The 12580-nt window shown below is 44.3% G+C and overlaps 1 protein-coding gene across 5 annotated transcripts in view; it reads left to right on the forward strand.

Annotated features, from left to right (window-relative positions):
- The window catches only part of KDM2A (lysine demethylase 2A), a 98830-nt gene that overhangs the window by 44765 nt on the left and 41485 nt on the right, over window positions 1-12580 (forward strand). For 4 of the 5 annotated variants that reach the window (XM_029574940.1, XM_029574942.1, XM_029574941.1 and 1 more), the window contains 4 exons: window positions 2496-2574; window positions 5044-5090; window positions 5294-5472; window positions 6962-7068. In XM_029574940.1, the coding sequence (XP_029430800.1) occupies window positions 2496-2574; window positions 5044-5090; window positions 5294-5472; window positions 6962-7068 (412 nt within the window). The remainder of the gene's footprint in view (window positions 1-2495; window positions 2575-5043; window positions 5091-5293; window positions 5473-6961; window positions 7069-12580) is intronic. The other variant, XM_029574944.1, reaches the window with a different exon arrangement.

Below are 12580 nucleotides of genomic sequence, written 5' to 3' on the forward strand. Positions count from 1 at the left end.
ATGTCACTTTATTAAAATCATACTTGAAATCAGATCATGCTTGTAAATGTTTTATATCCTGAATTGATGTAATTTAACCAACTTTTATTGTGATACTTACATTTTGTGAATTGGTATGTTCCACGAATATCGGTATATAAAAATAAACATATTAAAAACATATTGAAATCAGAGCATAGCATGCATATTAAAAACAAATCGAACACATCTGAAAAAAAAAACCAGGTACATAGCCAAACTGCATATTTTGTTTTTTTAAATTGGGACATTTAAAGAAGGATTTCCTATCCTTTTTTCTTTTGTCTGTGTTCTTGAGTGAATCTTTAGAGTGCATCTGGTGGTTGGTCTGTGATTGTCTTTTTTTGGCCATGTGTGTTTAGGGGGTGCAAGTTGGGGAGTGGGATGAGTATGACAGACGGGCAAGTGGTCACAGAGGATAAGGAGGAGTGTGCTGCATAGGTTGGTGAAGTGTAGCCAGGGAAGGGAGATAGGGTGGGAAGAGTGGCATGCATGAGCTAAGTACAGTTAAAGAGGGGAAGAAAAAACTGGTGGAGGGTTCAGAGGGAGGAGGAGAGGGAAGATCTGGAGAGCATTGGCAAGGATGTCAGCAGCCTGTCGGTGATGACCAGGACAGTAGATCAACTGAAGCATCACTGGCGGGACACCTGGGCGGTTGTTGAGGCAAGACACATCCATGATAGATATCCAGGATGTACCACAACACCTAGCCCCCAACATGGTCATCGTTTTTACAGGCACTACTGTGGTTGGGCTCCACATCATGGCATTGTCTCACCAACAGGAACAATGCTGTCCAGCATTGATGTGATTGCAGACCAGCTTGCAGCGGAACTGATTTCAAGGCAGGAAGTTGTGAAGACCATTGTGATAGCCGAATGGATGGCTATATACACTGAGATGGAGCGCATGAGGAAAGAAATGTTGTGTCTCATGTCTCTTATTTTCCCAAGTGCTCGTTCTAAACAACTCAATTCAACTCAAAAGAGAGCAATTTCACTAGGAAGCCCTAAACTCTGGAACACCCTCCCAATCAAACTCAGAACACAAAATTTAAAAACTTTCAAAAAAAGATCTAAAAACCTGTATGTTCACCAAAGCCTACCAACTCACCCAATGACTCTAAAACACCACTCCCTTCTGATGACACTAGGCAAACTTGTGAAACCAATACATGATGATAACATAACACTGAACCGAAACTTGTATAGACTAACCTACGAACTAAATTTATAAAAGGATAATATCTATATTAACAACCATATGAACCTTTTGGAAATTCTGTTAAACATCGAAACTTTGTAAACCGTTGTGATGGCGAAACCAAACGGGATAAAAAACTTGATAAATAAAATAAATAAAAATCAGCTGATGGACATAGAGGAGCCTTTCAACCATAGCCAGCAGAAGGCACCAAAATAAATCATGCTGATAATGTTGATACCCACCTCATAGAGCTTTATTGTGGAGTAGTAGGCACTTTTGGCACCATGATCCAGTGTGTGTACTATTCTTCCTTCGGAGAGTTTACTCATTAGCCTCTTAGCTCATGCTTTCGGTACCCACTCCAGAGACTGTTCTTATCTAGCAGGGTATTCGTTTTTGGCTCCATGTACTACTTTGCTTTCAGGACCACCCAAGAGAGCTTATATTGTAACTCTTCAGTCAGTGTCCTCCCCAGAGAGCTTGCATGTATTGCAGGATACATGTATGCATATTTGACAACAGCCACTAGACAATGTGTACTGTTCTGCTTGAGGTACCGCCCTAGAGCTACAGTTTCTTTTTTTTTTTTTGAAACTAATGCTTTGGTTTGATTTTCATTTCTAACTTACCCAGCAGGCAGCCTTCATGGTATTTCCCTTCTGCTATGGGCTTCAGCCAGGGCAGCCTGCTCCTCGCGAACCCCCACCTTTCCTCTTTGGCAATAAGGCATCCTCTTTTTCTTCCCTCTCTTTGCTGTAAAGTTTCTGCCGCACTAATTCTTCAGCCCACTTACAAAATATACCAAAAAAGAAATACATATGCCACCGAAAAGCTCAGAGAAGGACCTACACACAAGGTCCTCAAATGGCCACCAACAATGTTACTTAACTTTTATTCCTGCCCTGACCCAGGTGTTCAATTTTTCCCTTTTAAAAAAACAAGCATTAAACTGTATCCCTGCTATTTACAGGGCTCTCTGTATTGCCGTGTGATTTGCATGTACCTGCACTAAGCATACCATGGTGTTTTTCGGGCATTAAAACCCATATGAAATACCAGAGCAAGGTTAACACCGAAAAGCTCATGCTAAAACTGAAGTAAAAACCACAGTGCGACTTATTATATCAGCCCCCAAGTTTCCAAACCATAAAGCTGCAGCACCCCCAGCTCCATGTCACTGACTAGAGTAATTCTAGATTCAGTTTACTGTGACTTAAATGTCATCCAGAAAAAGAAAAAAATGTTTAAAAATCTTCCTTGTTTTCTACCAGATTTTAATATGGAGTATATCCAGCGAAGTGGCCTCAGGGATCCCCTAATCTTTACCAGCGCAGATGGACTTGGGATAAAGTAAGTGTCACCTGAAGGTTTATTACAGATTTTTTTTCATTTGAATTTTTACTGAACCACATATTTTTAGCACAGAGCAACAGTAGAACACTTTTTCCATCTTTTGTCGCTCACAATCAGTATGTAAATTAGTTCAAAGAATTTTGTTAAAACTTTCCTCCTTCCTTCCAATATCACAGTTGGGCAGAGGGAAAGTGAATTTAAATTTTCAGTAGTCAGCATCCCAGAATATTTCTAATGCAGGCTGAACTTACGTGACTAAGCACGTAAAAGCCTGTTGGAGAAGGCTATAAGAAAGGAGGCAGCTTGCTCTTGCTGGCCCACACCAGATGGCATACAGATTTCAGGCAGGCAACAGCTAAAATTAGCCTTTTCAAATTAAATATATAGAGGGTAGATATTGAAATTCCACTGAGTGTCTTTTAATATGTTCAGTGTTCAGCCAAACCTTACCGGCTAAATATTCTTATAAATCAGGTCAGTCAAACTTTCACTGGCTAGATTTAATGCTGTTGGTTCCCTGGCTAAACTTAGCCAGCAAGTATTGAAAATCAGGCTCTCACTGGCTAAGTCCACTTTCTAAAACAAAAAAGGACATTCCAGATTCTTTACATTTAAAATAATTGTTCTTTGTCAACAGGCAGGCATAAATCGGTCATAACCAGTAGGTGGTGATATCTGATAGCGCCAACATGGAACCAACTTTCAGATAGTTTTTACAGACATGTGCAAGAGGTGCCATGCATGGTTGCTGCCTTAAGAGCCCCTCATTCATTCTTCATCCGAGCTATCACATGGATGGGTTTTCCCAGTATCTAAAATTTTGTTTTGTACTTTTTTGCCTCAGATTTGCAAGTTAGCAAGTTTTTTTTTTTCTTCTGCTGCTGCTCTGGCAGCTCCTCAACAGAACTTTCATATTTCCCCCAAAAAATGTTTTCCATGAAAAATTCTGGAACAAAGAAGCCAGTGGTCAGTGGGTTCAAGACCATGTTTGGGTACCATATATCTGTCCCGGGCATCCAGTCCGTTATCACTGCCTAGGTCCAGACCATGATGCACCCAGTTGCCTTAGCTGTGGCAGGATGTCACTGCAAACTCAGAAGGACCTATATCTGGAATATGGAAGCTCAGTAGAAGGTGGTCTTGGGTAAGACCTCGGGGAAAAAGAAGCATTAGTTATGTCAGGACTCAGCTTACCTTATTACTTGGTCTGATGGAAAGACAGCCCCTGAGGTGCCGGCCTCCAGATCATCACAGGTTAGGGTTGAGTGTGGCACATAAGCAGATGGTGCTGGTTGAAATGCCAAGAAGAGCGTGTAAGGGATCCCCTCAAGAACATTCTCTCTCAGCATAGAAGTCTGTGCCATTGGTGAAGAGTTCCATAGGGGTAGACCTTACGTAGACACTATAATAGACTATCTTTAGTCTAGTTGCCCAGGTTGCATTCTTTGGTGCTGAGCAACTTGATTTTTCCTGACTCTCTGGTCCTGGCACCATCTAAAATAACATCAGTTTTCTCTTGTCATCTCAGCCCTTTGGCACGGAGCTCCTCTTCAGTCTCTGCACTGTGGAATAAGTACATTTCCACTTTGCAAAGTAGAGTCCTACTTGTGCTAAATGTGAGATCTGATGGTATCCATAAGGACACATCAACACAGCCGACACGTAATACATTGGAACCCAGGTGCATCTGGAGTCTCAGTAGTAGAGCCTCTGAGCTCATACTTGGTGCCATTCACTGTAGTAGCACCCGGTGAGGGCAAGCCCATATTGGGTGTAAGACCATAAATGCCATACTGGGTGAGACCAAGGTCTATCAAGCCCAGCATCCTGACTTCAACCTTGGTCAGACTGGGGAGTATCCAGCAGATTTCATAAAGTAAATCTATTTCCTGTTACTCATTCCCAGGCTTAGCAGTAGCTTTCTTTAGTCTGTTTGGCTAATAATGTTTTATAGATTTTATCTCCAGGAACTAGTCCAAACCTCTCTTAAAGCCTGCTGTTAGTAGCCTTGATCATGTCCTCTGGTAACAGATTCCACAGCTTAATTGTTCACTGAGTGAAAAAGTACTTTCTATGATTTGTCTCGAAGGGACTTTAACTGCTTTCTGAAAATCTAAATATACTATCAACTGGCTCACCTTTGTGTTTTCAAAATAATACATAAAATGGTGAAAGAAAAGAATTGCAAAGTACAGAAGAGAAATAATTGCCTGATTTATAAAACTAACAGCAGCCATGTTTATATCTGCTCCCTTATGTTCGAGTCATAGGTTAGCTAAATCAAGAGACCCTGGAAACAATGTAGCCACAGAGATCACCAAGAATTAAAAAACAAAACTGCTAAAATAGGAAAGAACCCCACCTATCCCTATTTCTGTTTTGTGATCTGAACATGATTTGGATTTGTTTTCCTAATCCTAACTATGTCTCTCTCTCTCTCTCTTTTACCTGTTTATATACTGGAAGGATGCCAGATCCTAACTTCAGCGTGAATGATGTGAAGATGTTTGTAGGTAAGTGTCTTGCTTGCAGATTCCTGCATCTTGTGCTTAGGTATCTGCTGTCATTTGTACATTTAGGAGCTTCCAGAGAGGTAATCTTGCTAGCTTTGCTGGTGGCCATTCTTCTCTGTGATCTACAACAGTGTAATTTATTTTGTCTGTCCTTCCTCTCTTCCCCAATTCCCTTCTCTCTTCCACCATGATTCCTGTTTCAGGAAGTCGACGAATCGTGGATGTGATGGATGTGAGTACGCAGAAAGGCATTGAGATGTCCATGTCTCAGTGGGCTAAATACTATGAAACACCAGAGGACGAACGGGACAAGCTGTACAATGTCATCAGCCTGGAGTTTAGCCATACGAAGCTGGAAAACCTGGTGCAGAGGCCAGCAACAGTAAGAATCCTTCTGTCATTGGTGCTTTTTGCCTCTCCGTATCTGCTTTGAATCTCCATTTACTATAAAGGAGAATTTGGGCCAGGTCCTCACCAAGTTGCAACATTCTTTCCATTTGCCCTCGTTTTGTTCTCACTTCATTGGTAATTAGTGCAAGGAGGTTTTTCTGCCTTGTCAAACATGCAAACAAAAAGCTGAATTAGTATGTTTTGAAACTTGTAAGCATCTGTACCAATCATCAAACCTTCAGCCTTAGCTACTGTCTATTCCCACATCTTTCATAAACATTCATCATTCAATCAACTTTCTAAAAACAAATTGGGCTGGCACAGTGGCAGAGTTGCATATTGCCATGCTGAGTCCTGGAAATGATTCTTGGACCTAGGCTGCTGGAGCTAGATATACTGAGGAGGTAGTTCTCACAAGCCTCTATGGAGGAGGAGTCTCAGCCATTGCTAAATGGTGACACCTACTGGCTGGACTCAAGGGGCAGGTTCCATAGGGATCTGTGGCCCCTGACCAAGGACTGTCGCTGTAATGGTTGGGCTAGAAGAGTTGTTTTGGTTTTTTTTTAAATTGGGAAAAACATCCCAGGTGATTACAGATGAAGGCTCATGGCACTTTGGACCAATAGAGATTGGTTCCAGTTGAGCTGGAAGCCCAAAAGTGCAAGTGGAAATTACCGGGCCACTACAGAACGGAACAGTATTTGCTCACTGGAATTTGTAAATCAGATCAAATGTTTTAAAAACTAGACTTGAGAATTTAGATGGCAATAGAGAATGGGAGCTTGTAGGGGAAGGGGGGATAAGGGTTTGGAGGTTTCTATCAGCTAGGAAGGTGACCTGGAGAAGGGGACTGAAACACAGTAATATGGAAAAATTGTCCATAACCAGTTTTTTATATGTTTGTAAAGTTCACTAATTCTATTTAGGATTTTAGCTTGTCCAGTTTAAAGTACATTTCAGAGAAATTCTGTCAAGCAAAAGTCTTTACCATAAAAGGGACTCATTTTTTGGGTTTATTACATTTTGGACACATGGTTGCCAGTTGCTAAAATGCTTCAGTATTGCTAACTGAACTGTTTGCATGTATTGGGTGTACTTTCACCTTGTTAGAGAAATGTTTGTAGTTTCCTAGTGTAAAGAACCTTTTCTACTCCATTAGATGGCATTTGTGCGCGTGCTAGAACTGCAACAGGTTGAGCACCCCTCTCTTCCCGAGTTACCATTGTGACATGGGACCTTTAAATATGATGGAGAAGTAAAGTAGTACTATCCAGGACTGACTTTTACTTTATGAAGCATAACTTATTTTTAAAATAAAATGTTTTGAGATCTTGCTTCTCCAAATAAGAGTTTTTACAGCTTCTGGTACTTACTGGGTATATGGTTATTTCTTGCTGTTCTACTGTCTCTCCTTTTAACCCTGAGCTCTTGATGATGCTTTTCCTCCCCCCCCCCCCCCCCCCCCCCCCCCAAAATCACAGGTGGATCTTATTGATTGGGTGGACAACATCTGGCCAAGGCACCTGAAGGAAAGGCAGACAGAATCGACCAATGCCATTCATGGCATGCAGTATCCCAAAGTGCAGAAGTGAGTTTCAAGCCATCAAGGGATAGCAGTGAGTTCACACCACCTAATATGCAGCAACCCAAAGGGTGGTAAATGACAGACCTATAGTAACTCTAGATAGCAGTGAATGACACCTTTAAGATGCAGCACTATGCATTTCCTAGCATGTAGCCAAATGGACTCCGGACCAATGGGTTATGCTCCCCTGCCAGCAGATGGAGACTGAGTCAGATTTCAAAGCTGACATCACCATAGATAACACCCCTGCAGTGACCTCAGCCCTTCAGTATTTCTCCGTCTCCAGAAGATGGTGGACATACTTCTCCCTATGGGTATTGCTGTACTTTTTTGACGGAGAAATTCTACATTTAAATTGGAGAAAATAGAGCCCCGCTTTCCTGTGGTGATACTTAAAGGTCCCTCCCCAGTTGAGAATTCCTGAGGTGATTTCCAAGATCCCTCAGAGGTGTTCTTTGGTCCAGTCGCCGGTTCCCGGTGTGGACTTTAATGCTTAAGCAGCTGAAAGGCAGCAGGTGCAGGAAGCAGAGTGCCGTGGTGAAGACCAAAGCCCTCTCCCCCCTGCAGCTAGAGACAGTCTGTGTACTCAGCTGGTAAGTGCTGAGCCCAGGTAATTAAAAAAAAAAAAAAAAAGTACCTTCCGATTCAGAGATGTTTGGAGGGGTTTTCGGTAACAATTCCTCTGGTCTCAGTGCTCGGCGCACCGTACTGACGTCATTCCTGATTCCGTTGGGGTAAGGGGAAGTGGGCTTTTGAGCGGGTTGAGCAGCCCCCCTCCCCCCCCCCGGGTGGGCCAGGCCCCGCTTTAGGCTTGTTTGGTACACTGCATGGTAGGCTGCGGTGGCGCCATCTTGCTCGCGTCTTTGTGCATGATGTAGAACGTCGGTACATGCAGTGCATCATCTCTACACACGCACTGCATGCAAAACCTTGCGTGCGTACCTACGTGCACAACCTACTAAGCATAGAAAACAGGTAAAGCCGGGCGCATGGCCTGTGCATGCACCTCGCCACATCTTGCCTAGGTGCGTGAAATCTGTGCGCATAAAATTTTAAATGCGAGCCGACAGAATGCACAGTTGCCAACGTCAATGGTTCCAGCAGCCAAGAAACATAAGTGCCTTTCTCTCTGCGCTGCTTGTCATATTAGGCCTTCATAGTCTGACCTGGATTCCAACTTGTCAGCACTGTGAGGAAGCCCAGAGAGAGTTGGCCTCCCCTGACTTTGCTAAGCTCGGCTGCTCCCATTCAGAGGATAGGTTAGCCACAGCCTTAACTGGAAGTACCCTGGATCTGAGTACCACTGTGACCGGGTCATCCATGGGAGAGGGAAATTCAGCGGTGCCTACCCCAGTACTTCCTGGGCTAGGCATGGATTCGGCTGCCTTCTTTTGGGTGGATTTTTTCTAGGACCTTCAAGCCTTCGGACAGGTGCAGTCTATTACCTCACCCCTGTCTGGACAGAGCCTTAGCCGGTAAGCCCTCCCTTTCCCAGTCTTATCGGCAGATCTTGAGGCATGCCTCACCTCACCAAGGGTATCCCTGGCAGGGACCCAGATGGCACGGACGAAGAGGAGAATATGAAGATGCTGGGAGTTCCTGGGGTGGAGTCTGTAACAGAACAGAAGAAGAATCCCATTCTGGTTTTCCTACGGAAAGCTTCTTGCTACTTTCCAGAACTGGAAGCAATCCAGGAGTTGATTGACCTGGAATGGGAAGCCCCAGAAACAAGTTTTAAAGGGGGATGAGCATTAGAAGCTCTATACCCACTGGATCCAGTAGTGAAAGAGCATTTCTGTTTCCCTAAAGTGGATGCACTAGTCTGTACCATCTCCAAGCGAACTATCCCAGAGGAATGGCCTTAAAGGACAAGCACGATAGACGGATGGAGTCCATCCTTAAACAGGCCTTTGACACAGTAGCAATAACCTTACAGATTGCTTCTTATTGTACCCTGGTAGCTCGTTCGTAATTACTCCTCTTTCAGGAGGTGGATAACTTGGGGGTGAATTCCAGAGCAGTTATGGAACCTGCCGCCTTTTTAGCTGACGTGGACTCAGATGTAGTCCATACTTCGGCCAGAAAACAGCTTTGGCTGCGGAATTGTTCAGCAGATGCAACCTCCAAGGCAAATCTTACAAAGATGCCCTTTAAAGGATCGCTTCTTTTCGGAAGTGAATTGGAAAAGCTGGCCATTAAATGGGGTAAATTTCCAGTTCCCCGGCTACCAGAAGAAAAGAGAAAGCAGTTTACAGTGCCCCTCGCCTATGAGGAGTCTATCCAGGGGCTCCCAATGCTTTTTCCCCTACAGAAACTTGACATTTCAGAGTTCTCTGCCCTTTGGGAGGTCTGTCCTTTCGTAATCAACAGCCCAAGGGAGGGGCAGGCTTGGGTTCAGGTTCGTCTCAAACTCCTCCCCCTCTTCCCCCCCCCATGAAATTTTGCCAACCTAGCCTCTGAACTGTCAGTCTTCTACCAGTAGTGGGTCAAGATCACTTCGAGAAAATGGGTACTGGAGGTCATACGAGAAGGATATGCACTGGAATTTCACAGCACTCCTCAGGATATATTCATAATGTCTCCTTGCCACTTCCAGCACAAGAAGCAGGCAGTGGAGACTACTCATTTTAAGCCTGCTCAGGATGAGGGCTATAATCCCAGTACCTACACCCCAGGAAAATATGGGGCATTATTCCACCAATTTCATCGTACCCAAGAAGGAAGCTTCCTTTTGCCCCGTTTTAGACCTCAAGAGCATCGACCGACATCTGTGAGTAAATCATTTCCACATGGAAACCTTATGCTCTGTGATGATGGCCGTACAATCGGGAGAGTTTTTAACCTCCCTGGACCTATCAGAGGCCTACCTACATATTCCAAGCCTGGACAGACAGATTGGTGTCTACAATTCAGCCACAGATTCCAGAGCCAAGCGGTCCACGTAATGTTGGATAACGCAACGACTGTAGCCTATATCAACTGTCAGGGTGGAACCAAGAACCAACAAGTGTCACAGGAGGTAGATCTTATGGAATGGGCAGAAATACATCTATAGATGGATCTCAGCCTCCCACATCATAGGAAAAGACAACGTCAGAGCAAATTTTCTAAGCAGGGAGACTCTGGATCCAGGAGAGTGGGCGTTGTTGGCCAAAGCCTTTCAGCTGATATTAGATTGCTGGAGTCTCCTGTTCATCGACTTTCTGGCTGCATCCCACAATGTGAAGATTCCCAGACTCTCTTGCGACTAAAGAAATCAGTGGTCCCTGGGGATCGATGCTCTCGTTCAGACCTGACTGGAAGAAGAGTTTCTATATGGCTTCCCTCCATGGCCCTTGCTGGTCAGGGTCATTCGCAGAATCGAGCACCACAGTCCTAGTAGTAGCTCCAGAATGGCTCAGGTGTCCATGGTATACATGTATGCGGAGACTCCTGGCAGAGAATCCTGTGCCTCCCACCACACAGGGGCCTGCTTCAGAAGAGCTCTGTCCTTCACGAGGATCCGACTCTATTCTCTTAGTCTAGCCCTTGAGAGGGCTCGCTTGATGAAGCAAGGATATTCTGCAGCAGTAATTGCCACCTTACTTCGTGCTCGGAAGTTCTCTGTCCCATATGTGCAGGTCTGAAAAGTATTTGAGGCCTGGTGTGAGGAATGCGGTGTCCCCCTTCGGGCAGTCAAAATCCCACTAATTCTGGATTTTTTGCAGGACGGCTTGAATAAAGGTTTGACCCTTAACACCTTGAAGGTCCAGGTAGCAGGTCTCTCCTGTTTCAGGGGCGAGGTGAATGGAACCTACCTGTTGGCTCATCCAGATGTGGCCTGTTTTATGAAAGGGTTGAAGCACCTCCGGCAACCTCTACAGTGGCCGGTTCTCTTGTGTAAACTTTATCTAGTATTGGAATTTTTGGCAGGGCCCTCCTTCCAGCTGCTGCGCAGTCTTTCCTTCCACTTATTAACCTTGAAAACAGTATTCCTGGTGGCTATATGCTCGGCACATTTCTTCTCTGAACTGCAGGCATTGTGTCGGAAACCATTCCTCTGGATGATTCCAGGAGCATTATAGCTTCATACCATTCCATCCTTCTTGCCCAAAGTAGTCTGAGTCTCATTTGAATCAGTCCATTTCGTTGCCATTCTAGATAAGCACAAAGATGTGGAAGAATACTGCCTCCTCCATTTGAATGTCAATAGACTTGGTGCGGTATCTGGAAGTTTCAGAGCCGGTCCGAAAGATGGACCGCCTATTTGTCCTTCACAGTGGAAGGAAGCAGAGCGAACCAGCTTCGCAGGCTACCATAGGTCACTGGATTTAAGGAGGTGGTCTTGGGAGACTATGTGAAGGCAGGAAAGCCATTGCCTTCTCAAGTTAAAGCCCATTCCACTAGGGCTCAGGTGGTCTCATGGGCGGAAGCTAGACTGCTGTCTCCTGTTGATATCTGTTGAGCGGCGACTTGATCCTCCTTGCACACCACCTTCAGGTTCTATCACCTGGATATACAGGCCCGAGAGGACGCTGCCTTTGCAAGGGCGGTGTTAACCGGACCATGGGCAGCCTCCTGTCCAATCGGGAGTAGTTTTTGACATCCCATTGGTCCTGAGTCCATCTGGCTACATACTAGGAAATGGAGAAATTACTTACCTGATAATTTTGTTTTCCCTAGTGTAAACAGATGGACTCTGCATCCTGCCTATGGCTGCCCATGAATGGTGCCAAGGATTCACCAGTGGAATTGATGTTGATTCAAAGAGATTTATTTAGTGCTTTTTTTATACCGACATTCATGATACAGATCATATCATATCGGTTTACATGGAACATAGGGCAATAACATTAACATAACTAAGAAGAAGCGAGAGTTACAATAAAACAGGGGTACTCAAACTGGGAATAAGAACATAAGAAAATGCCATACTGGGTTAGACCAAGGGTCCATCAAGCCCAGCATCCTGTTTCCAACAGTGGCCAATCCAGGCCATAAGAACCTGGCAAGTACCCAAAAACTAAGTCTATTCCATGTAACCATTGCTAATGGCAGTGGCTATTCTCTAAGTGAACTTAATAGCAGGTAATGGACTTCTCCTCCAAGAACTTATCCAATCCTTTTTTAAACACAGCTACACTAACTGCACTAACCACATCCTCTGGCAACAAATTCCAGAGTTTAATTGTGCGTTGAGTAAAAAAGAACTTTCTCCGATTAGTTTTAAATGTGCCCCATGCTAACTTCATGGAGTGTCCCCTAGTCCTTCTACTATCCGAAAGAGTAAATAACCGATTCACATCTACCCGTTCTAGACCTCTCATGATTTTAAACACCTCTATCATATCCCCCCTCAGTCGTCTCTTCTCCAAGCTGAAAAGTCCTAACCTCTTTAGTCTTTCCTCATAGGGGAGTTGTTCCATTCCCCTTATCATTTTGGTAGCCCTTCTCTGTACCTTCTCCATCGCAATTATATCTTTTTTGAGATGCGGCGACCAGAATTGTACACAGTATTCAAGGTGCGGTCTCACCA

This window comes from Rhinatrema bivittatum, chromosome 13 (genome assembly GCF_901001135.1).
Source record: "Rhinatrema bivittatum chromosome 13, aRhiBiv1.1, whole genome shotgun sequence".
In the NCBI taxonomy this organism is placed as follows: domain Eukaryota; kingdom Metazoa; phylum Chordata; class Amphibia; order Gymnophiona; family Rhinatrematidae; genus Rhinatrema; species Rhinatrema bivittatum.